The sequence below is a fragment of the Hypanus sabinus genome, chromosome 16 (genome assembly GCF_030144855.1).
Source record: "Hypanus sabinus isolate sHypSab1 chromosome 16, sHypSab1.hap1, whole genome shotgun sequence".
Taxonomy (NCBI): domain Eukaryota; kingdom Metazoa; phylum Chordata; class Chondrichthyes; order Myliobatiformes; family Dasyatidae; genus Hypanus; species Hypanus sabinus.
Genome location: NC_082721.1, coordinates 26,261,125 through 26,287,847, shown reverse-complemented (window position 1 = coordinate 26,287,847; position 26,723 = coordinate 26,261,125). Strand labels below are relative to the sequence as shown.

At 40.5% G+C, this 26,723-nt stretch overlaps 1 protein-coding gene and 1 long non-coding RNA gene across 4 annotated transcripts in view; one reads left to right on the top strand and one right to left on the bottom strand.

Annotated features, from left to right (window-relative positions):
• The first annotated feature begins 569 nt into the window (after window positions 1-569).
• Window positions 570-7,107, top strand: LOC132405804 (uncharacterized). Of its 2 annotated transcripts, none has more exons than XR_009515975.1 (3): window positions 570-705; window positions 1,779-1,895; window positions 4,102-7,107. It is a non-coding gene; the product is annotated as an uncharacterized LOC132405804 (long non-coding RNA). The 2 variants fall into 2 exon arrangements; XR_009515976.1 differs by having other exon boundaries at window positions 4,099-7,107.
• Window positions 7,108-8,187: 1,080 nt separating this feature from the next.
• ell (elongation factor RNA polymerase II) overlaps window positions 8,188-26,723 on the bottom strand; it is a 133,498-nt gene continuing 114,962 nt past the window's right edge. For both annotated transcript variants that reach the window (XM_059991363.1, XM_059991364.1), the window contains 5 exons: window positions 24,686-25,190; window positions 20,504-20,570; window positions 19,689-19,860; window positions 15,927-15,971; window positions 8,188-15,204 (listed from right to left, as the gene is read on the bottom strand). In XM_059991363.1, the coding sequence (XP_059847346.1) occupies window positions 15,103-15,204; window positions 15,927-15,971; window positions 19,689-19,860; window positions 20,504-20,570; window positions 24,686-25,190 (891 nt within the window). In that variant the 3' untranslated portion in view covers window positions 8,188-15,102. The remainder of the gene's footprint in view (window positions 15,205-15,926; window positions 15,972-19,688; window positions 19,861-20,503; window positions 20,571-24,685; window positions 25,191-26,723) is intronic.

The following is a 26,723-nucleotide window of genomic DNA, read 5'->3' as shown; positions in this document are numbered from 1 at the left end:
ACAGTCAAGAACAGGTAAGGCCTATTGGAATATTGAATTTAGGAGTGATTCTTGAAAAAAGGATTGAAGGGAGTGAAGAGGGAGCATAAAATAGCACTTGTAGACATCTCAAAGCACTTTATAAGTACACAAATAAGAGGTGTAATCAGTAATGGTCTTTAGGAACCAATGCGGTGAACATTGGTGAGGTCTTAAATGAATACAACTTAACTGTGTTAACAAGGAGATTGTAATTTCAGAATTTAGGAAGTGGGGTAGAATTCCACAATAAATTAAAATTGGAAACGTGGGTTTAAAGGTGAATAAATCCTGCATGCTTGATGAGACTCACGCTGCTATAGGAGACAAAGGGAAAGAGATTGCTGGGACTCTGACAAAAGTTTTCAAATGTTCTCTGACCGCTGAAAAGGTGAAGGATGACTGGAGGGCAACACATACAGTACTTTTATTCAAGAAGGGAAGGTGAAATAAACCAGGTCATCACAGACTCATGAATTTAACATCAGTGGCAGTGAGCATGAATTTGCAAGCGGGAACCCAGAACAATTTGGCTCCAAACCTGACTCGGTGAGGCTTGGAGGCAGTGGGTAATGGGTGAGGGCTGTTTTGGAACTGGAAGCTTGCACCCTGTGGTGCACTGCAGGGATTGGTGCTGGGACCCTTGATGTTTATTAAATACATTCATGATATGGATAAGATGGAGAGGTACGATTAGCAAGGTTGCAAACTACACAGATATTGGTGTTGTTGACAGCAAGCTAGTCTGGCTATAGAAAAATATTGGTAAGTCAGGAAAGCAATGGTACATGAAATTAGATCCTGAAAAATGTGAGGTAATGCATTTTGGGAGGCTAGGATACACAACAAACAAAGATTTTTGAAGGCAGCAGCACAAATACCTGTGGGACCCTTGCCTTCATAAATTGGAACATTATTTTTCTCAGATCAAGATCAGAGTACAACTATACATTAGTCAGGTGACAGCTGATGCATTGCATGCAGTTCTGGTAAGCAAAATTGGGATAAGTGTGATTGTATTGGAAGTTTTTATTTGGGAAGGAGTATTCCAGCTAAGGAAAGACTAGACCATATGGTTTGTTTTGCTTAAGAGCACTGAAGGATGAAAATCAACCTGATTAAGTCAAACAAAATTAACACTAGGACATCAATGGGAGTTTGGGGGAGGGAGGGACTACTTTATCCCTCTTTGCAGAGATACTAATAAGCAGAAACCATATATTTAAAGCACAGGATTGGAAAAGTAGAGGATCTGAGGAAAATCGTCAGCCAGAGACATGCACTCCCACAACACTGGGCTGAGATTTAGTTAATGGGGTAAGTACAGTTAGGTATGGAGTGGAATAAGGAGTTGACAGCTCTGACTGAGATCCTTCATCAGGACTGAAAAGAAAGACGGAAGAAGCCAGAATAAAGTTTTTTTTTGGGGGGAAGGGGGTGAAGAAGTACAAGCTGCCAGCTGATAGGTGAAACTATTCTGGCTCCCTTCTTACCTCTTCCCTTCTCATCTGCCTCTGGTGCCACTTCCCCTTTCTTTCTTCAATGGTCCACTCTCCTCTATTAGATTTCTTCTTCTTCAGCACTTTACCTCTTCGACCTATCAGCTTCCAGCTCCTCACTTCACCTCCTCCCACACAAACCCATCGTCTCTCACCTGGTTTCACCTATTACCTGCCAGCTTGCACTCCTTCCCTTCCCATCCTTCCAGTCCTAATGAAGGGTCGCAACCCAAAATATTGACTGTTCATTCCTCTCCATAGATGCAACAACATCTACTATGGAAAGTACCCGCAGTATGCCAGATATTCGAGTGTGTCAAGGGGCAGAAGTGATTGCAATTGCAATTATTAAGGAGAACCTGAAAGGTTTGAAGATAGGTAAGTTACCTGGACACTCCATGATTCTGAAAAAGGTAGCTGAAGAGATTGTGGAGGTATTAATATTGATCTTTCAAGAATCACTTGATCTAGGAATCACACTAGAAGACTGGAAAATTGCAAATGTCACTTCACTCTAAAATGGAAGGGAGGCAAAAGACAGAAAATTATAGGCCAGTTAGCTTGATTTAAGTGGTTGGGAAGATGTTGGGAGTCTATTAGATGAGGTTTTGGGATACTTGGAAGAACATATTAAAATAGTCCAAAGTCAGCGTGGTTTCCTTAACGGGAAATCTGTCCAACAAATTCGTTGGTATTTTGAGGAAATAACAGGCAGGTTGGACAAAAGGAGAGCCAATGATTGTTGTGTTCTTGGATTTTCAAGAAGGTCTTTGACATGGTGTTACGTATGACACTACTTAATAAGAGCCTATGGTATTACAATAAAGATACAAGCATGGATAGATTAGCAGGAGGAAGAGAGGGGAATAAAGGGGGCCTTTTCAAGTTAGTTGCCAATTACGTGCTGTTCTGCAGGGGTTGGTACTGGGAACATTTCTTTTCACATTATGTCAACAATTTGGTTGATGGAATTGAGGTTTTTGTGACCAAGTTTGCAGACAAACTTGAGATTGAGAGGGGATCTGATTGAAACATATAAGATTATTAAGGGATTGGACAAGATAGAGGCAGGAAATATGTTCCAGATGCTGGAAGAGTCCAGTACCAGAAGGCATGGTTTGAGAATAAAGGGTAAGTCATTTAGGACAGAGTTAAGGAAAAATTTCTTCTCTCAGAGTTGTGGGGGTCTGGAATGCATTGCCTCGGAAGGTAGTGGAGGCCAATTCTCTGGATGCTTTCAAGAAGGAGCTAGATAGGTATCTTTTGGATAGGGGAATCAAGGGATATGGGGACTATCAAGGGTATTGATAGTAGATGATCAGCCATGATCTCAGAATGACGGTGCAGGCTCAAAGGGCCGAACGGTCTACTTCTGCACCTATTGTCTATTGACAATGCAAAGATGGGGCAGATAGTGTTGAGGAAGCAGATCGTTTACAAAAGGACTTGGACAGATTGGGAGAATAGATAAAGAAGTGGCAGATGGAATACCGTGTACGGAATTGTTTGGTCATGCACTTTGGTAGAAGGAATAAATACGAAAATCATTTTCCAAACAGGTAGAAGATTTTTTAAAAATCACAGATACAAAGGGGCTTGGAAGTCCTTGTGCAGTATTCCCTAAAGGTTAATTTGCAGGTCGAGTTGGTGGCAAGGAAGGCAAATGCAATATAGGGTGTTTGATGGCTCTGGGACTATACTTGCTGGAGTTTAGAAGAATGAGGGGGTGATCTCATTGAAACTTATTAGAAAGAGTGGGCATGAAGAGGTTTCCGACAGTGGGGAAGTTTAGAATAGATGAGATTGTAGCGGTGTGCTACACGCAGCGCTAAAATTACGACACGGAGTCGGTAACTGCAGTCGAAGGAAAAACTTTATTCGAAAACTTCAGCCTCACTTTTAAGCCTCTGTCAACCGGCCCCCCATGGCGAAGAGGCTCCAAAGCTCTGTGCTCGCAAACCCCCGTAGGCTATCTAATTGTGAGTCGGTTCGGATACGCTAGGAAATGAGTCGCCACAAGATGGTATTTCTTTAGCCAGAGGGTGATGAGTCTATGGAATTCATTGCCACAGATGGCTGAAGAGGCCAAGTCTTTGGGTCTACTTACAGCAGAGGTTGATAGGATCTTGATTCATAAAGACATTAAAGGTTATGGGGAGAAGGCAAGAGAATGGGATTGAGAGGGATAATTAATGGAATGGGGGAGCATACTTGACAGGCTGAGTGGCCTAATTCTACTCCCATGTCTTTGTGTTGCTCTGGATTTTCTGCATCTGCAATATGAAATATCAGCCGGAGGCAGAAAGGTGGAGCAGATGGAATAGCCTCATGCCAGGTATGACTGCATAACGAGGTGGTGGTGGATTTTCAGAGGGTGTTTGTGGGGAGGAAGAACTGAAAGGATTAACAATGAGGATCTTGAAATTAGTGTTCTCCTGATAATGTCAAAACATTTGAAAGAAGGAGTGCACATTTTAACCTATTATTTTCAAAATGCATTCATTCCTTTGTGGGAAATTACTGGCATGTCTGCCCCCAGGGACTATCAGTATAATTTGGTGTTGCTATTTTGTTTCCAAAGCAGGTGAGCACCTTGTTTATGCATCAGATCCATTCATCTGAACGTAACAACAAACTCATGAGCTGTGATACAGTAAGATCTGAAGAAATGGCCTTTTAAGATTTCTCTATTCTGGCCAATTCAGCAAGCGGGTGTTTTTGTGGAAACGATCGTACCTTCTTCTAATCGTGCAGGGAAGTCTTGAGATAGCAAGTGAAGCATGGGCAAAAGAAATGAGACGAAAGACCTGCTAACATGAAGAAAAATGTTTTGCCTACATTAGTTTTGAGCTTTGAACTCCTCTTCAATTTTGTGCAAAGATGCATCGTACAAAAGCTGGGAGGTTTAATGTCACAACTCAAGGTAGTGATCAGAATTACCTCTGATCCTCAGAAACAAATGTGAACATTTTCATATCGCTTCTGATTAGTTTTGGGTATTCTTTGTTTTGCTTTGTTCAGATTTGGGCCCTGGACGCTACCCACTCCACATTTACAATTAAACATGTCCATCTGGAAACACTGCATATAGATAGAATTAATTTGTTTGATGTTAAGTAGCTGGCTCCTTATTCTCATCAGTGTGAATTATAGATTGCATCAGACTAAACCATTCCTTGGTCACTAGCCTTACGATATTTTCTGTATTTTCTCTGGATCAAGATTTGTTAAGTAAGTACTTCATGAAACAAAGGTGATAAAAAAGTGTTGAGGTACAGAACCAACATCATCTAACTGACCCTTCATTGATCTGAAATCTTAATTCTGTTTTATTTTACCATCTATAAATACCCAGACATGGCTTTTCGTTACGACTGAAAAACAATTTGTAAATAGTATCAAGTCTATATGCACACTCCGCCACTTCCCTTTTGTCTACTTGTTTAATAATCTAATATTTCTTCAACATATATACCATTCCATTTACTCTGTAACCACATGATTACTCCACTTAGACTGATTTCTTGTCTGGCAACATATTTTTAAAATTAAGTCTTTGCTTTCAAATGCCCAAACAGCTTTGATCCTACTCATCACCAGATTCCACCTTCACAATTATCAGGTTCCCCACTCCCTGAATTCTGGCCAGCTGCATAGTCTCAACTTCCACTGCTTAACTGACATCATCTGTTCAGCCTCTAAGCCTCAGAGACAGAGTTGTACAACTTTGGAACAGACCCTTCAGCCTACCATCATGGCTATTTACACTAATAATACTTGCCTGAATTAATTCCATGCCTTACTTATTCAAGTACTTGTCCAGATGTCTTTAAATGTTGTTACGGTTTCTGCTTTCACCACCACTTCTGGCAGCATGTTCCAGATACCAATATTTTGTGTAAAAAAAAATTACCACTCACCCATTTTAAATCTCCTTCCTCTCATCTCCATCAGGTGCCATGCCCAGTTTGAGCTTTGACTGCCATGGCCCACACTCTCCTGTTTCGGGTCAAGTGGATCAATTCATTGGTATTCATTTCCAGTTTTCTGGCTGCTGTCTCTATCATCATTTGTCTTTGCCTTCCTCTTGCTTTCTTCCATTCAATCTTTCCCATAATTACCATGCATTCTAACTCCTTTCCTAGTTACATGTCCATTGCCTTTTATTGATCTCATTCATTATTTCTCTTTTTGAGCTTACTTTGTTCATGATATCCTCGTTAGATATTCATTTCATCCATTTATATTCTTTGCATCCTCCTCAAAAACCACATCTCTGCTGCTTCAATTTGTTTCCTCATGTTACTAAATATTGTCCAACATTCTGAGCCATATAACTGGATAAACGTAACAATTCAGTACTCTGAGGTAGGTTGTCATGCCTAGCTTAATGTTGGTCAATATACTCCTTATTCTCATAAAGGTGTCTTTTGCCATACCTATTCTTCTTTTGATGTCCATGTTGCACCTGCCATCTGATGTCACCCAACTTCCTAAGTAGCAAAAGTTCTGTACTTGGTTTATGTCTTCCCCGTCTATTCTCAGCCTGCAGATAGGATTCTCCTTCTTTTTGAATATCACCATACATTGTCTTTTTGCAATTGATAGACAGACCCATTTTTGCACTTTCTTTAACAACTGTATCAATTAAGTTTTGTAGTTTTTCCTCCATACTTGCAACTAACAGTGTCATCCGCATATCTGAAATTTGTTTTCACTGCCAACTTCGATTCCCAAGATCTCTTATTTTTTTGTAATATCGCTTCACCGTACACATTAAACAAATCAGAAGAAAACATACCCGTCTAACGCCTCTCTTGATTTTCGTAAACTTACACACTTCTCCATCTATTCTTACAGCGGCAGTTTGTTCCCAGTACAGATTTCTGATTAGGCGGAGGTCTTTCGAATCTATATCTAGTTTCCTGTAATATTTCAAATAACTTATTGCTTCACTTTATCAAATGCTTTTGTGTAGTTGATAAAATAAATCTTTTTGCACTTGAATAGCTCGTTCTGATAGTATCCTTAACATATCACAGTTCTTGTACCTGTCTTTCACAAACCACATTGTTCTTTACCTATTTCAGCTTGTATCTTACTTTTAGCTTGTCGTAGAAGGATCTTGGTGATATGAATCATTAAACTTATGGTCTATGTAATTCACATTCTATTGCTCCAGGTTTCTTAGGAAGAGTGATACTGATTTTTTCATCTCTTCTGGTATTAATCCAGTCTCATAAATGTAATTGATTAAATCAGTAAGTTTTTCAATTCTATAATCTTCAATGGCGATAATTTGTTCTATTACTAATTCATCAGGACCTGCTGCCTTTCCTTTCTTCATCATCACGAACTTCAGATTTTAAAATACTTGGACCTTCAATGTTCTTCTTAATTTCTGGTTTTTCACCTCAATCGTCTTCAAACAATTCCTGAATATACTCAGTCCATCTGTTCATAATCTCATCTTTTTCCACGATAATGGTACTGTCCTTTGCTTTCAAACATCCACCTGAAGAGCAGAGGAGCTTTTTACCAGTGATATTCTTGACTAGTTGATGTAACCTTTTTGGATCAGTAATAGCCATACCCAGGACTACTTAAACCTATGCTCTCTAGTTTTAGACAGCATGGCCTGGGGAAATACTCTATCAATCTACCCTATCTAATTATCATCCTTCAGCCTTCTTCATTTTAAGAAAACAAACCAAGCCTATCCAATCTTTCCTTATCCTTCAAGATCTCTAATCCAGGCAACATTCTTGCCTTTTCTACACCTTCTCAGACATATTCACATACTTCCTACTCCAAACACAGTCTAACCAATGTTTTGTACAGCATGACATCCCAAGACTTATGCTTGTTGCTTCAACACATGGAGCCAAGCATACTACGTTTTCTTAGTCACCCTAATGTTGCCATTTCCAAGGAATTATGTACTTGTATCCCAATGTCTCTCTGTTCAACAACATTCTGCAGGGTGCTGCCATTCACTGTGCATGTCCTGACCTGGCTTAACTTCCCAAACTACTTTATTTGCACTTGCCTGTTCCTCTACCACTCCCTTGCCCACTTTCTAAGTTGACTTGACTATTTCCTGATGTAATTTTAGATAACTTTTTGACTGCCTAAAGTTTAGGTGGGCAACCTCTAATGTCCTGCTTTGTCAATCCTCACGTCATGATGATTTCAGAATCTCTAAACTAAAATTCTCTATATCTTTACCACTCAGTCCTACCTATAAACCTACATCTTGAACTGTGCAGTCACATTTTTTGATATTCTTTGTGGCCTATGTAAATTTTATTTGAATGATCTTGGGATTTACGTGTGTGTTTTTCATATTTGTTTTTGCAAAATGTACGCTATTTGGCTCACATAACTTTGGGACATGAGAGGAAACTCAAGGTCACAACAGGTGAACTCCACACTGCAGATTAGGATTGAACTTGGGTTACTGTCATTGAGAGGTATCAGCTCAGCTATACTACTGTGCTGGCATCAACATAATAGCATGTAAATTGTTGTTTTAGCCTTCCAAAAGCTCCTTCATCTTCTCAACAGGATTCTTCAATTGTATCAGTACGCCAGTTTTACTAGTGCTTGTAAGATTCAGGTTTGCAAGCATTCTATAGACAATGGAAGCTCATGGCAAAACCCATCTTGGTCGCATTTAACTTCTAGTCACCATTTACTGAATTTCAAAACAACAAAAAAAAATCACAAATCAAGTACAAACCTTATCAACAAAATCAATAGTATTAACTACTCCCTGATAGAGAGCGGTCTGATCAAAGGACATCACATTACCAGATTTATTGCACACACAAGTTTCTTGAGAGCACAGTATCTTTCAAGCACAGAGTGGCATTGGCGGGATTTAGATTAACCCCCAGTAAAAATAAAGTGCAGTTTTAGCTAACAATTCCCATTCAATTCATACTCTGTTCAAGGTAGTCATTTGGTCTGATTTTAATACCTATAACAAAAATGTAGTAACACATCCCTGTCCGTCTTTCATATGTGTAAGCGGATGACAACAGTGGAAAGAGCAAAGGATCAATGGTTGGTGTTCACATAGGGTTCTCTTTGTCCAGTAAGATCCCATACTGCCTACACTTGCCTCAAGACATTCTCAGTCCTTAATGGAAAGTGGGGGAGAGTTGTTCAGGACATCCCTAGACTGAAACCTATTTGGCTGATCCATCCCAGATAATCAACAGATGGCGCATCATGTACCAGTAGCAGGCAGGGGTGGGTGGGGACATGAATTGAATAATTAAAGGGCTGATGAAGTATCAGACTTTCACTCCAGGCCTGAAATACAGAAGACTGTAAATTAATCTAATAACCCATCTGGAGTAATTGGATCTCTGGAAGGAGATTGGCATTGGAGAAAACTCACCAGAACAACACTGGGGCCAAAAGATTTATGCTAACAGACTGCATAAACTAGACTTGTACTCATTTTGGCTCAGGGGATTAGGAGATGATCTGATTGAGAAGCTTTAGGAGGAATAAAGGAACTAAAAGGATTAGAAATAATCTATTTTTGTTGGAGAGGTGGGATGGAAGCAGGAGCTCATATACCTAAACAATCTCAAAACAGAGTCAGCCTGTTCATCAAAGATGTCAGGAAACTCTTCTTTGCACTGAGCAATGGAAGTCGTATGAAACACTATTTAGACCGCATCTGAGGTAACTGAGTTCACAGGAAATCTAGAACTCTCCCCATCAAGACTGCTACTGTGGGTAAGGGACAATTTAAACATTCTATACTGACACCAGTTATTCTTTTTTGGGAAAGGACATTGTGGGCTATGGAATCCAAACAGTTAAATGATTATTCAAGTCATTATCCAGGTGTGAGGAGCTGAATGGTCACTTCCTGCTCAGTACCACAAAGAATGTTTGAACAATTCAATCGTTATAAGCCAGGAAATAAAAACACAAGCAAGTAGTTATATTTATACATAATCATTAAATATTTGGTAATTCTACAATCTTCCTAGCTTGTCTTCCTCAATATTTACAACTTCATGATCAATTCCTTACTTATACAGGTTCACTCAAAAATATTACACAATGTAGAAACGCTTTAATCTGACATCTATAATATACTGTTCTCAAAAAATAGTTTTATTTAAACTGGAAGGTTCAAAAAAATTCAAATTCTTAAATTCGTAAGTATTTTCTCAGACCCAAGAGGGACTGGTATTGTAATACTGTGAACAAACTTGGCAACAGGTAGCAAGGCAGCAGAACAAGCTCACTACTCAAAATCTTGGAAAATTAAATAAATCAGAAAGGGATTTCATTTAAACTCTGGCATCGTGAGAGATAGAAATAATGTGGATCTGTGAAACAGAATGGACTGTGTCGCAGTTAGAAAAGTCAGCCAGTGCCCAAAAGGTAGGCTTAGTTCTTTAAATCCCCAATCTGCCAATAGTGTCTCCCCAGCACTATTGTTTCTGAACTCCAGGTAACTGCATTGTGTTAGATGAGGAACTGCAGTCACTCACTCACTGAACACATTTCCCTGGAGCTCAGGCTTTGGGGTACGGCAGTGGCATTCAGTAAGATCATGCAGGTAGTTCTTTACCACTGCATGTGCATAACAGAGGAAGGAAGAGATATAGGTTTCTACTCATCGTATTGCACATGATCAAAAGGGGATACTGTATATTTATATTGTGCCTTAATGCAAATTTCAGATTCCTGCCAAGGAATAAGTTACTTTGAAATACAAAATGTGTGCAGGCATTGATTCAATTTGTAATCCCACAAAATGAGCAAAGATGGATTGCACTGTGGGACTTTATGTACACATGGAACACCTAAATAAATCATCAACCATATGGCTGTCCTGCATGGACTAGCCAGCAACTCCACTATCTTCTAACTCAGGGACAGGTCAGAAGAACACAATGAACTGCATTGATTGATACTGGCTAGAAAAAAAAGCATCAGGCAGATTTGGGAGAAGTTGAGAGATTAAAAGAAGGGGAGGTGGTAAATGGAAATAGATAAGTAGAGAGCTTCACTGCAAAACCAGTGAAACTGAAGGGGAACACTGATTCCTAAACGTGTCTCATTTCCGCATGTCAATTGAAAAACCATACACAAGTTCACTGGTTTTATCCAGTGAACTTGAAGGAAAGGTCGTAGTAGCCATGATCTTTGTACAAGGTTCGTCAAAGGCATCATATTCAATAATATTTTGAACAAGTGAAAAGTTTGAATTGGTGACTAGGGCAGAGGAGTTAATGCAATAACATTGGAGTAGCACTCAAAAACTGGTTGGAATCCAACATGGGAGAGCACCATAATCAGGAACTCATTCTCCAACAAATATTCTATACTTAACTGTGTGAAATGCAAATATCACTCCAGTACCTCAAAGGCTTAAAGATATAGCATGTACAAATCATCAACAACACAGACCTGTGTCTTGGAACTGTCCCCTTTTCAATTCAAAATATACATTTGATTAACCAAAATTTAAGGCTTCATTTGCGTAGAACTTTAGATGTTCATGTGATATCTGGGAGTACAGTAACAACTTTAAAACAGAATAGACAAGTTTGCTGGTTCAGCTTCTTTGTTGAAATGTCCTGAAGGCTAAGACCAAAGTGAGGACTTACTCCTGGAAGGTGCTACAGAGTAATCTGGGAGACATCACAGAAAGAAGCTGGAGACAGAACATCCTCACTATCAATCAGCACTATGTGCAAAATGTAAATGGTTCCAGAACCAATTTAAAACCACCTGATACTGGGAAGTATACTGCTGGGAAAGCATTGCAATGCAAAGCATTCTGTGACTTCCCCACAAAAAGTAATGTTTACATTTTTTAAATTATTACTTACTCAGTAAGTGGTCATTTACCCATTAGAGAAAGCTGGAAATCATTTAACATTACACTAGTTAAGACTTCAGCCCCCACTATACTGAGCTTTTCAATGCTATTATCTCTGGATATAGAAGTGCCCAGTACTGCTTTCTATGTTAGAAATTTCTTGCTGCTTTCCATTTTAGATACTTTTGCACCTAAAGAATTCATTGATAGAGCTGCTAAGTTTTAAACTATATATATGTATATAAATATATGTATATGATGTTCGAATTTCCTGTGACCAAACATGCTTTGATTACTGAACATCACTAATGCAGGGCTATTGGTAACAGTGGAAAATTTTCCAAATGCAATATTAGTTTTCCTCAGTTACTGGTTGGGCCGTTCCATGCTCATTCCATTCTACCATCATCAGTTACAGTGAAAGTGGCTACATGCCAAGTTTATTTAACCTTTCCTCAAGTTGATGTTATTTAACCTTTCCTCAAGTTGATGTTAACTGCCTGGAACCAGTACGATGCAGCAGGAGGCTCATGCCAGCATGAAAGGAGGCTCCCTGAAATAGCCCTGTTCTCAGTAGCCTTCACTAGGCAATACGGTTAGTGAGATTCTGCCTCACTGATAATCTCAGAAGCAGCCAAGCTATGCCAACCAGAACCTGACTATCTAATTTGAGCCTGTGGGATTGACACCATGTTGGCTTTTGGTTTGATCATCCAAGATTAAAAAAAAAGACAATTCCTTTGGCTTGGGCTAGCTCACACCTTACTAGTCTGAAATGCATTAACCATGTTTTAGCAGGTGCACATTTGTGTGAGTTCTGTCAGATATTGTCAGTAGAGAGGAGGTACCCTGGACAATAATAATGAAGGTGATGGTCACAGCTGGTGTGGAAAATACTGGTTCTTGGGACTTGTGTCAGGTATAGTGGCCAGTTGGGTTTTAATGTTCTACCCAGATTACCAGTACCCAATACCAACATCTGTATTTGGATAATAAATATTTGGTATTTCACTGTGAATTCCTACTGCCAGCACAAAAGTTAGACCTGGTCAGTCAATCACCCCATTTATGCTGCGATTCAATGATATCATGAATTTGGAAAGCATCTTTCCAGATTCTTGGGATGGGAGAGCATGTACAGACCCTAGGGAAAAGTGACTGACAGTTTACAGTCAAAAAATATTTGCTGCAGGATTCAGTTTGTGAACTCAAACAAGTTCCTCTTCTCTACCATCAACCTTGAATATAGAATCCTATCCTATTCAAAAAATAGGACTTAAGCCTTCTTCGGTACTACTGTTTAATGAGGAGGGGCAACGTTTTCTGATTATTTCAATCGGTAGTGAAGAAATTAAAACTCAAATCTGAATATTTAACTCCTGACCATAGTCTGTGTTTAAGGAATTAACAGCTTACATTTCAAAGAATTTTTTTTTACTTAAAATAAGATTGTGGAAGAAAGGATTATAAAATCTCAAACCTCTGAGGAGAGTTCACTGTATGTAAACAACAGCCTGAACAGCTCTGTAGACACTGAGAATGAAGTGTTGGGAGAAAGGGGACAGAGGGGCAGTGAATGCAGTAGGAACTCAAGGAATCTACTTTTTCTCTGACTGACCAGAGTTCCATTCAAAACTTTTAGAAAATAGATAGCAGAATGAAATAGATGAACCCTCTTTCCTTGTTGTCTGCATGAAACCCCATCTCCTAAATACACAGACCAGCCTGAACAATATGTGGGATGAAAGCTAGTTAGCACTGAATGTATTTCCTGACTGTGACCCTCAGGTTACTCACTGTAATGAAGTATAGAGCTGGAAATTTCTTTGCTCCAATAATAAAATTGTCAACTGTAGTTCTTACACATCTCAAATACATATTCTTCAAAGGGCTTTTCTGACAAGTGTAACATGCACATATGGGCAAGTTTGGGACTCAGAGAAAAGTACAGCAATTACAAAGTAGTAGAAATTAGAAGACTTAAGAAAGAATTTTAAATTGTTGGTTAAATTGTTTGCTTACTCAATCTCTGGTACGAGACCAAGATGCTGCCAATGACCTTTGCAATCACACAAGCCTGGACTAGCTTGGGCATAAAAAGAACATATACTAAAAGGAGGAAGATATGTAAAGATCTAAGATGGGCAATTATCTAACACTTAATCCCATTTGAATCTTTTAACAGTTCTCCTAGATAATTCAAACTGTAAGAATGTTCCTAGTCTTACTGTAGAGTGCTCATTGTGATGAATAAAAAGTCTTTTCTCAGATATTTAAATTAAACCAAATGTCCCTTTGTCAATGCTTCAATCCAGCATCCATAGAAAAGCTGTTGGGTCTTCTTCTGGGATGGGGGGAAAAAACTCATATCAAGAGGAAGAGTAGGATAGATAATGGTGTTGATGCCAGTATCTATTGTATGGGACAAGAACTAAAACAGAGATATGAGACAGCAGCCATTAACTGCCCATAAAAGTATACAATGGAAATTACAACTTTGAAAAAGGTGGAAGCAGCAGAATTTTAGACTATGGTTATTATAACCACCTGCCTCACTGTGACAGATCCACGAGGAGAAAGGGGAGAAACAAACCACTAAATTCTTACTTCAGATGATGAGGATCTAAACACCAATCCATCCCTTGCATGAAATACAAGGGATTAAAATGACCCAAGTGGGCACTGATGTACTTACAGTAACTCAAAACATATTTTCTTAAAGTATGGGTCCCACTATCTATTTTTGAAGCAATGATTCATGAAAAAAATAATTATAAAACAATCACTTAATGGTAAATTCTATCAATTCCAAAAGATGGCTAGTGGGTGGGTTCAGCACCTTGAATACTGATATTGGGGGCAATAGCATTGCACTGACCCCAAGAGGTAATGCTTGAGTAGCAACCTCTTCTCCAGTGAGATTTAGAATTAGAACCAGGATCCTTTTCATTTCAGGCTTACAGACAGTCAGCAAGTAGACCCTGAAAAGCTGATGTAACTCGGGTCATTCACAGCTGATTGGTTATCTTGGGAGTGACATGTCCTGTGGACAACCCACAGGGCTCTAAGTTTAGCTGGAGCCGGCATCCTGTATAACTTGCTGAAAGTGCAGCTAACCTTCCAATTTCTTGCAAGGATTGCAGCTTCTGTGCGGCTGAGGAAAGGGGCACCCAACAACCGGGGTAAAAGGGCAATCCACAAATTGCCTCTCTGGATGGCAGTTTACAGCTGATGTTTTAACTTTGTCTTAGTACAGTGGAGGAGGCAAATAAAGAACAGCAGCAAAAATATCACATCAAGGAAAGATTCTGAAAAGTCAGGTTGTTGTGGTGGTGGTGGTGGTGGTGGGGGGAGGAGGTGGATTTTTATTGTACAGGAAGTACGAAGAGCTTGACTTATAACACGGCGGTAGGAGGGACATTCAATTAACAGCGAGTCCTGAATATTGCTTCCATTTTTTTTTAAAGCCTTGGTCTTTTTTAGAACACTAATCTCTCCTCACTATAGACACCTATTGACAGGGGCTCCCTTCCCCTCCCTCCCCTTATTCCCACATCTTATCTAATTATTAAGGTTAGTGCTGGTCTCAGTTGCTGCAGTTTCATCTTCTTGAAGCAGACACACAGGAGAAGCTGGAAACATAATTAGATGCAATTGTTTGCTGTTGCGCTCCCTCTCTCTCTCACACACAATGGTAAATAAGATGGGCTAACGCCAGGATTATTACTGCTTCTGGTCATACTCTGCTATTAGTTTCTTAATGTGAGCCAGTTTGTTGTGCAGATATTCACAGCGATACTTCTCTTGGCTGTATTTGGGATTCGTCTGCATAAAACACAAAAACATAATGCCATCAGACACAGCAATTCATTCACACAGCTTGCATTCCTATAACAATATTTCATTAACATTGCCATTTGGGAATATGAGGAGAGTGGGATGGTGGAATTAGTGTGAGATGGATACAGAGCTACAAGGAGTCAGCAAGGCAGTGGGATTTCTTTGGGATTCAGGTAGAGTGGAACAATAAGATCAATTTTGCCCAACTATAGGAAAGAATCAGTACACACATGAAGATTCAAATAATTTTCTTCTGAGGTGTAAACCCAAATGACTGCAACTCTCAGCAAAGCGCAAAAGCAGAGGATCAAAATAATTGACTCCAAGATACTTATGGATTCTATCCAAGCAACACACACAAAATACTGGAGGAACTCAGCAGGCCAGGCAGCATCTATGGAAAAGAGTACAGTTGACATTTCAGGACGAGACCAGACCTGCCGAATGGTCCCGGCCCAAAACGTTGCATGTGCACTTTTCCATCGACGCCGCCTGGCCTGTTGAGTTTCTCCAGCATTTTGTCTGCGATGCTTGGATTTCCAGCGTCTGCAGATTTTCTCTTGTTTGTGATTGGATTCTGTCCTAATGGTCAAGTAAGAAATTACCTTCACTACCCACTATGTCATTGGTTTAATCCCTGGTCTGAGAAAGGGCTTTGCAATTAACTTTGGAGCACAATCTCTGTGCTACTTTGCTCAAACTCTTACCTTTTTAATTTTACGATATTCCTGTAAAATTTGATCATGGATGCTCTGCAGGAAAGCAACACATACATAAAAATTCAGTAAACAGTTTTGTTACAAGAATATAGGCATGACATTATAGACTTTACTACGAACAAGTGACAATTCCCCTAGTCAAACAATAAGGACTTGTTCATTCAATCAGAAACCAATTGCTCTGGTACACTCTGTGCAGACAAACAAATCCATTCAGAATTCCATGAGCACTGCTCAAGTGTACCATAGCAAGGCAGAGCTAAAGAGTGATAAAATGCCAGCTCTGTCTTTCCCTAGTTTTCCCCACTCAACGATAGCTCAAATCAGAGAAAAAACAGCCACATAAATATAAAAACAGCTTTCAGCTACTGTATGCATGCCAACACACAGTGGCACTCCCTAGTTGCATTTTGATTGCTGATTTCAGTTCAGATAAATATAATCATATAACAATTACAGCACGGAAACAGGCCATCTTGGCCCTTCTAGTCTGTGCCGGCGCTTACACTCACCTAGTCCCACTGGCCTGTACGCAGCCCATAACCCTGCATTCCTTTCCTATCCAATTTTACTTTAAATGACAATATTGAACCTGCCTCTATCACTTCTACTGGAAGCTCATTCCACACAGCTACCACTCTGAGTAAAGAAATTCCCCCTTGTGTTACCCTTAAACTTTTGCCCCCAACTCTCAAATCATGTCCTCGTTTGAATCTCCCCTACTCTCAATGGAAAAAGCCTATCCATGTCAACTCGATCTATCCCCCTCACTATTTTAAATACCTCTATCAAGTCCCTCCTCAACCTTCTACGCTCCAAAGAATAAAGACCTAACTTGTTCAGCCTTTCCCTGTAACTTCAGTGCTGAAACCCAGGTAACCTAGTAAATCTTCTCTGTACTCTCTCTATTTTGTAAATTAAGGTTAGTAGGGTTTGGAAGACACATCAATACGATATGGCATTTAGTCAATCCGGATTTTAAAAAGAACAATGGATTATGTCACTCCTAAATAGACAGGCTATGCCTGACAACCAGTTCAAACTGGATGATCACATCTGACTGCTTTTAAAAAAACATGAAAGACAGTGCAAATTAACCTGACATATTTCACTCCCACAACGGATAAGAGCATATAGCACAGCTGTCAACAGCCTAGGGGATACACTTGTCCAGGATGGTCTGGGTCAAGTAAAGAGGCAATTAAAGGAGAGGGAGAATAAAGGGCTAGATAAAGCAGTGGCTGAAAAGGGTGAGAAATTGGGAGAGGGTGAATGAACTGGGACCAGAATCAAAATCAGGTTTACTGTTGTCATTATTTGAGGTAGCAAGTGAGAGAATGGCATATTGCCATTTGAAAATGGCAAGTCTCGTCAAAAGTCTTAATTGTACCAATAAAAAGAAAGAAGTTGTAAATGAAGTGGCCATTGAAGCGTTAGAGTCAGGCTTTGGCTCAATGGGCTAAACAGAGGCAAAAAGATGCTGCAGCTTAAGGTTGATTGTAGAACTTCAACTTAAGAAGTTACAGCCAAAGGCAGGTTGGTCATTAATGCAATGGAATGCTCCTCTTGTAAGATGTGGGATTGCAGGGTACTTAACTGATGACTTACACCTGCAGGAAGTGCACCCAACTTCAGCTCCTGACTGACACGATCAAGGAACTGGAGTTGGATGTACTCAGGAATATCCAGGAGGCTGAAACTTCACACGAGACTTTTACTGAGGTGGTCACAGCCAGAGAGTAGGCTTCCACCAGATAGGTGACCGCCAGAAGTAAAGGGAGTAAGCAGTTAGTGCAGGATTCCCCTGTTGACCACTCCTCTCAGTGACAAGTATGCCCTTTTGGACACTGCGGCCAAGGGAAGGGCAAAGTCAGGTAGTGTGAAAGTGATAGGAGAGTCAATAGATGGGGGACTGACAGGAGATTCTGTAGCTGTGAAAGACACCAGGATGGTATGTTGCCTCCCAGGTGATAGGGTCAAGGATGTATCAGAGCAGCTACAGAATAGTCTCAAGAGGGAGGGTGAGCAACCAGAGATTCTGGTGCACACTGGCACCAAAGACATAGGCAGAAAAGAGGGAAGAGGTCCTGCACAGTGAGTATAGGGTGTTAGGAAAGAAGCTGAAGATAAGGACCTCCAAGCTGGTAATCTCAATATTACTCCATGCTAGTCAGGGTCGGAAAAGGATGATAGTACAGATGAATGAGTGGCTGAGGATCTAGTGCAGGGAGAAGGGTTTCAGATTTCTGGATCACCAAAATCTCGTCTGGGGAAGATATTGTATGACCTATATGACAAGAACAGGTTACACCTGAAGCCAAGGAGGAAGCAATATCCTTGCAGGTAGGTTTGCTAGAGCTAAACTAACCTGGCAGGGGATGGGAACCAGAGCGATAGGGCTGAAGATGAGGCAATTGGTATACAAGTAGATGTAATGCGTAGTGAGAATGTGAGAAACCACAAACAGATGATAGGGAAGCTAGTAGGTAAAATTGAAAAGGGTGATGAATACAGGACTGAAGGTGTTATATTTGAATGCATGCAGTATATGGAATTAGGTAGATAATCTTGTGGCAGTTATATATTTTTCAACTGCGCCACAAGATCATCTACCTTATTCCGTGGCAGTGACAGTTATGACACTGTGGGCATCACTGAGTCATGGCTAAAAGATCATAGAACTTAACCTTCAAAGATACACATTGTATTGAAAGGACAGGCAGGTAGGCAGAGGGAATTCAGCAAAAATAAAAGGTGATATAGAATCGGAAGATGTAGAATCCTTGTGGGTAGAGTTAAGAAACAGCAAAAGTGAAAAGACGACATACACAAAATGCTGGAGGAACTCATCAGATTAGGCAGCATCTATGGAAATGAACAATCAGTCAACATTTCAGGCCAGGACCCTTCTTCAGGGCAAGACAAAGTAAACATGGTTTCCTTAAGGGGAAATCTTGTCTAGCACATCTGTTGGAATTTTTTGAGAAATAACAATTAGGATGGACAAGGGAGTGTCAGTGGATATTGTTTACGTGGATTTTTCAGCAAGCCTTTGACAAGATGCCACAGATGTAGCTGCTTGTGGGGAGAACATTACCCTTAGCGGGAGAGTCTAGAACAAGAGGGCACAGCCCCAGAATAGAGGAATGTCCATTTAGACAGAGATGAGGAGAGATTTCTTTAGCCAGAGAGTGGTGAATCTGTGGAATTCATTTGCACAGATGGCTGTGGAGGCCAAGTCATTGAGTACATTTAAAGCATAGGTTGATAGGTTCTTGATTAGGCAGAGGCTCAAAGTTACAAAGAGAAGGTAACAGAACGGATTAAAAGGAATAATAAATCAGCTATGATGGAATGGCAGAGCAGACTGAATGGCCCAATTCTGCTCCTATGTCTCTTGGTCTTATTATCACTCACATGTTGTGAAATATATTGTGTTTTGCGGCAGCAGTACAGTGCAATACATGAAGAGGTGAAGAGGTTGTACAGTCCGGGGGGGGGAGAGATTAAGTGACGGGATTGTTAGGGGAAGGAACCAGGATTAGGGTGAGAATGAAGGGACTGGAGAAGTTGGATAAAAGGATGAGAGTATTGAAGGAGTATATGAAGAATTCAAAGAAGAAAGGTTTGCCTACTACCTTGCTAGGTATGCAAGTACATACAAACACATGAATGAAAAGAGGCTTGCAAGGAATAGGCACTAAAGACAGTACAAGTGCTTTATAGAAAGCAATACAAATGTTCTTATACCTTGTAGTCAGCAGTCCCCGGTGAAAGTTGCTTCAGTTCAGTGTCCAACTGTGTGAACCTCCTGGTGATGCTCTCTATTCTGGAGTGCAGGTCTCTGTACTCATTATACTCTGCATTGAAATCAGTTTTATAACCTTGCCTCTGCTCCGGTGACGTAATTGCTGCATACTTCCTGAGGGAGAAACCCAAACCAGACAGCGCTTATGTGGCAAATCCAGAAGAAAAAGCATCTCCAGCTTTTACTTTATTCATAATATAAAAACAATGCAAAGGTGCTCAGATACAGAAGGTACTTTGCAACTGTTAAAATGACCATGTAATCTCTCTGAAATACTGACTGAGGAATAATTATCAGCCACATTTGAAACTAGCTTGCTCTTGGTTGGAACAGAACCATGGGATTGCTAATATTGACTTGAGAGGGCAGACATGGCCTCTTATTTAATGGTTCACCAACAATGCAGCATTACCTCAAATATCTGAATCTGTCTTTGAATAAAGACAACTGAAACAGACTTCTACTCACAGCCTTCTGACTCAGAGGCAGATATGATACCTACTAAGTCACAGCTAATAATGTTTGAGTTATTGAACCATCAGATCCCGAACATCCTATTCAATTTCCAATGTCCAGAAAATCAGCTGACTGGGACAGAAATCAAACCAATCTTGATTGTAGTGACCTGCATTGGTGAGAATGTTTTGGAGAAATCTGGACCAGTTTTTGAAACGGACAAGAATACTAATTGCAAAGCAGCATCGAAGCACCAGAGGGCAGTTGTTGCATGGGGAGCTCCTTCACAACTTTTACTTACAGTAAATAATCAGGCACATCCGATGTTGAATCCGGAACACTGGAGCTGTTGCACATCCCGTTCAAGCCTACAAGAAGACAAAGTGATGTATACAACAAAGAAAGAACAACTGAAGACATTACTAATCACAGTTAGATCCTCCAAAGTGCCTCTTCCAGACTTTTGATTATATCAGAAACATTTCACCCCTCCAAATCCCACTCTCTTTACCCCCTTAGTTGGAATTGAAGCTTCTCCTCAAACAGGGCACAAAAAGCTCCTGTAACATTTACCACTAACCCTCATATCCCAATATGGGTGATCACAGTCTTACCACAACCAGATTGTTCTAGGCCAAATTTTCTACAGAAGTGGTTTCCTATTGCCTTCTTTGGAGCAGTGTCTTTCAAAATAGGTGACCCCAGCCATTATCAATACTCTTCAGAGACTGTCCCAGCAACACACACAAAATGCTGGAGGACCCTAGCAGGCCAGGCAGCATCTGTGGAAAAGAGTAAACAGTCGATGTTTTGGGCCAAGACCCTTCATCATGCATTTTGCGTGTGTTGTTTGGATTTGCAGCATCTGCAGATTTTCTTGTTTCTGTTCAGATTGTCTGTCTGGTGCCAGTGGTCGCCACAACACTTAATGAATGAAGCTCAATACCTTCTAACTAGAGAGCAGGATTGGCATAAAATCAGAAAATGTTGCAAGTACTCCACAGGTCGGGCAGCATCTGTGGAGAGTTGAAGATCATTAACTTAAAACGTTAACTGTTTCCCTTGTCACAGATGCTGTTAACCATTGAGCATTTGCAATATTCTGTTTTTATTTTAGATTTTCAGCATTTGCAGCCTTCTTTCAAAGTAGTTTGGAGGTCCTTTCAATGGGCCATTAGTCCCCTGCAATACTACCTCATAGACCTTGATAGTCCAAAAAAGGAGCTTCCATTTTCCACCCATTTCTCCCTCTCTGTAAAGGAATCAGAACAATTCTACTGCAAAGCAAATGACAAGTTGCAGGCATGCATTTGGTTGCCATAGGGATACTAGTTTTCTCAACTACTTCTATGGTATCGGAGGTTTGTAAAACTGTTCCCAACAATAAAGGTATCAGGTGAGATTCTGGAACACGTAGAGCCATCACTCAGTGAAGGCAAACACTGATGGAATTCAGCATCCCCTTCGGTGTGCTGGCACAGCCTTTGGTATCTGACAAACTGATGGTCTACCAGAGAAATAATCCCTGCCCACCCACCTACTTCTGCGACCAAAAATACCTACAGCTGGCACAAGACACCATAAAAAAATACTGTTAATGTTCTCCAACCCACTGAAAGGGTAAGTGAACTTGCCCTAGCAAACATCACAGTATCAAGTTGTAATTACATGCATTAATCCTGTGCCCAATATAACACTCACAAACATTCTACTCTGTAACAGGAAGAGATTACCAGGACACCAGAGCAAAAGATTCTTGACAGCAAAAAAAACACACAGCACTCCCATCGAATCCTAGAAATCCGAAGTGCAGCAGCATTTGGGAAATATTGAAAATGTTGAATTGGTGCATTGGGAGCAGATGGAGCCCATGTAAACAGGAGAGCAACATCTCACAGACTATCCACCTTCTGTCCCATCCATGGAAGTATCTGCTCTCATCTATCACCTTCAAGTCAGACAAGCAGCCTGATCGAAAAATGGTAGTGGGAGTATACTGAGTAGTTTGCCAATGGTGCAAAAATCACCAAAAAAAAAATCTCTGCTCTAGCCTACAAGTGCACATCCACTGCACTATGTTCACATCTAACAGAGGACAAGATAGAGATGTTGGCTGCCGTGAAGATCTGCATCCTAGATGTGGAACCTATCGTCCCTGCTCTTTTCTAGCAATGTTTTAAGGTCCAACATCTGCCAATAGTGGAGCCAGCAAGCAAGAAGTTACTAATTAGAACTAGTAAGACCAGAGAGAATTCTACCATTTCATGCCCTTGCATTCACATACACTATCAAACTAAGTGAACAATGCAGTAATTCCCAGTTGCTGGGTTCACCAAACGGACTAGGAATCCTTGGCCTGAGAAAATACTGCAGGCAGAGCCCCCTGGTGGTGTCTTTGCATGCAGAAGACTACTAAAAGGTGAAGCCAACACCGTTGCTGGGAAAATATGGAAAGCACAATAAACAGAGAAATACTGACAAAATAAAGCAAGTCTGCCAGGCACAGGAAAGATAAAATGCAGGATCACAGTATTTCAGCATCCATGTACGACAGCTTACCCCAGCCAAAGTCAAATTTGCAGAAAACTTCCACTTCACTGCAAAAAGTATTAACGGAAGTTGCTTTCAATTTTTAATGCTAGAATTTACCAAAACTATGATGAAATGTTAAGGGAGCCTATCAATCACATCCAGCAGGTTTTCTACAAAAGCAGAAAATGTTGGAAATACTCAGCAAGCTAGGTAGCTATTTGTGGAGAAAAAGAGCAGTTAACATTGCAGTTTGAGGGCCTTTCATCAAAATTACATAATATTCAGCTTTGGTATGGACGCTTCCATGGTAGTGTCCCAACACCATAGCCCTGGCAAATTATTTTGCTCATTTCTTGTTCATTTGTTTGCCTCTTTTGAACTTCAGAGGGCTTTGGGTTATCTTGTACTGGTGTCTCATTGCTAGTCAAATTCCAGGTCAGAACTGCAAGATCCATCAGTGTTGGTATCTTGAGATTCATTTTAATTGCTGGCAACAGAGTTCACATGGCTCCCTCAGAAATAACTAAATCCAACACAATCCTAAGGAATCTTCCTCATAAGCAGCAAAAGTGTTGAAGCAAAATGGAAGATCTATTAATAGAACAACTTGATATATTCAATGCACATTAATCACATCATACAGCAACTTCTCAGATTATGTTACCACCATCCTTGTGCATCTCCTGAACTCACAGCAAGACAGAGCTACAGGTCTAGATGACAGATAGCTGATTTAGTCAGGAGGATGTGTCCTTAGTACTGACTCCAGATCCCATTAAATCGAAGGACATTGTCGAAGCATGATTTGCTTACGATACTGAAAGAGTGCTTCATGGAGAATAATTCTCAGTGAAGATGACAGATTTAAGAGAAGTTTGGAAAAGCACATGGATGGAAGAGGTATGAAGGTCACGAGGTACACTCTGAAAAGATCTGAGGTCAAAGCTGAGCATCCACGAACACTGTAGGCTATCAGAAACCCAAGAGATGTACTCCACCGAAATCTGTAACATGAAATGTCAACCAGAGTAGAACATTTACCATGAGCCCCCACCACTGACTCTGCTCTGCCAATGAACAGGATCATGACCAATCTAACAACCCTGAAGTCCATGTTCTGGCCACTGCCCCAAGTCACACCTTTTACAAATGATGTGGACTACCGCTCATAATGCAATATCTTCAGCTGCTTCAATGACATCTTTCCTCCTTTGGTATCAGATGCTGATGCTCATAGATGTTAAGTTCCATATACATCTCAGATAATGAAATAATCACTGAATCCATCACAAACATCCTTGGGTGTCTGCAATGAATAGAAGCACACTTGGACTAGCCACATAAATTCATCGATTACAAACCAGGTCAAAACCTGGTACCCTGTAGGAGTGACTCACCTTTTCTCTGCTGAAAGCAGTTCCAATATCAACTACGTTCAAGTCAGAAGAGATCAACAATCTTCCACTAATTTGAATAACAGTAGTTCCAGCAATACTGAAGAAGCTCTCTAAACCATTCAATACAAAATGTCACTTGATTCTCATTCCAGCTACCGACTAACCTGACATCGAAAGTTAAGTGCCTACATTCCATGACGGATGTTAAAAGTTTGCTAAACAACTACAAAGTTGTATTGAAGTAAAACCATAAAGGTAGACTAATGGTAGATCACATGATGATAATGGAGACAGTCATGCACATTCAAATAGACATAGCACTGCCTTCTCTATCGTCAGTAAGGCCTTAATTGTAGGGTGATACATGCGCAAGTTTTAGACGAAATACAGTGGAGTGTGGCAAAGAAAGCTCGAGAAGACAAACAAATTCAGTAAAGACAGCAATGATGTAAATCTCTGAACTGGAACGGTGGTGTCCAGTACTCTCATAACTGGAATTACTAACAAATGGAACTAACATTTTTTTTGAAAATCCTGGCCAGCACAACACCCACCTGCAGGTTTCGGTACAGAATCTTTTTTTTGCTCCCTGCAGCTTTGAAGAAAATCAGAATTTCTTTCTCGTTCTCCACTATCCTCCTCACCTCCATCCTTCTCCCTTATTCGTTCCTTATCTTTGTGCTTTTTAGATTTTTTTCTTGACCTCAGGTGAGATAAAGAAGTGCTTGACGCGCTCGAATGAGGCAAATGCGAAGGGAATGGACAACCAGGCCTCTCTGAGGCCCCTGGGCCTTCACAACCCCTGCCATTCTGGGTAGAATCATTGCTGACGTCCAAGAGAGGTTCATGAGATCGCTGAACATCCCCCAGCATCGGCAAGGTGGAAGATGAGCTTCTAGAGTCAGGAGCAGCTGATTCACCAGTGGGAGCTGCTGCCTCTTTCCCATTAGAAGGATTAAACCTGCCGTTCAAAGTTGGAGGAACTCGACTGGTCAAAAGAGATATCCTGGTTTTCTTATTGGCCAGTGGATCGATGAAATCATTAGGTACGGGCCGTTTCTAGAGAGAGGAAACACGTCAAGTTATTTTGGTACAACTCAGTTTAATAGAAACTGTTCAATGTCACATCAGTGAATGGCTTTCTTCTTCACTAGGAACAATATTATTTTGAAGACTGAGAGAAAATTCTCCAGGGAGGAGGCAGGTGCATTAAAAAGAGATATGTACAAGAAAATATGTTAGTTAATGGGATGGATAGAGAATAAACATTGCAGCTTACAGTGACAAGGTCACTAGTCCTCACAAGTTAAAATATGAGAATATATGTATTTTCCTCCCTCAGCTTGATGGGAATGTTTCATAACATAAATTGTGAGTCACCCATTGTCTTTGAGAGGATGAAGTCAGTATCTGATGAGGAACAAGGTTACAAGTTATGGAAACTACACCAGATCAACGAAACAGTACAAGACAAGATGTTTCCCTGGTCATAAATGCCCAACTTTTCAACCCATTCATCTCCCTGTGAACCATGTGGGTTTTCTCTGGGTGTTCCAGTGTCCTCCCACAGTCCACTTACTGGCTAATAGGTTAATTGCTCATTGTCAATTGACCTGTGATTAGGCTGGTGTAAAACAGGCGGCTGAGTGACGCGGCTCGCTGGGCTAGAAGGACCTGTTCCATACTGTATCTCTAAATAACGTATGAATGAGAGATGGATCTACCAGCTGCTGTGGGGCTAAATGCATCTTTTGCTGGGTGGAATGGAGCATTTCCTTTGGCCTTCTCTTCAGTGATGTCAATGGCAACACTGGGGACTGGACTGAGTTGGCAATGCTGAGCAGACTCACTGAATCAGTGAAGGCAGCTGACAGGAACTGTTTCCGTACCTACTCACTCTCCAATTACATTCTATTCACTCTGACTTACGAACAGTTTGGTTACAACAGTTCTCCAGAACTGAATCCTGTCCTAAGCCAGTGACTGCATATACGCCAAAACCAAAGCCCATAAGGTCACAACTCAAAAATTCAACCTCATCATACTTCTTTCTCATTCTGAGTTTAGCTGGAATCTGGAGCTGGGTGTCTAGAATGGAGATGAAAAGTTCAGGTCCAAATCGTTATTCTAGGATAAGCATGAGGAACTGATTCTGGCATCTTAGTGAATGATGCAACCAATCATTTGCTTAATTCAAAACTACATGGTTATTTGGATACAATTTAATTATTTGTCACTGAAATGCATGATGGAAATTGTTAGTTAACTTGTCCAGGGACCAGGACAAAGGTAGTCAGTCTCCTGTCAAGTTCACTTTTTAAAAAAATTAAACACTGGAAACCCAGGGCCAGTTATAAATTGCTGCATTCTAGGCTGGAAAAGGCAGAATTATGGGCGATTCTGATACAGATGGCTGGTGAAGCACATTACTTAACTAATTCCCAATCCTAATACCCTAATTGGATCCCATCAAGACTTAATCACAGAACACCCAGGTGCATATCCACATTAAGAATCATTGGCGAATAGTCGATGGAAGAAATATTACATCTTTCTGACAAGACTACCTCTGAGTGAGCTTGTTAACCTTAG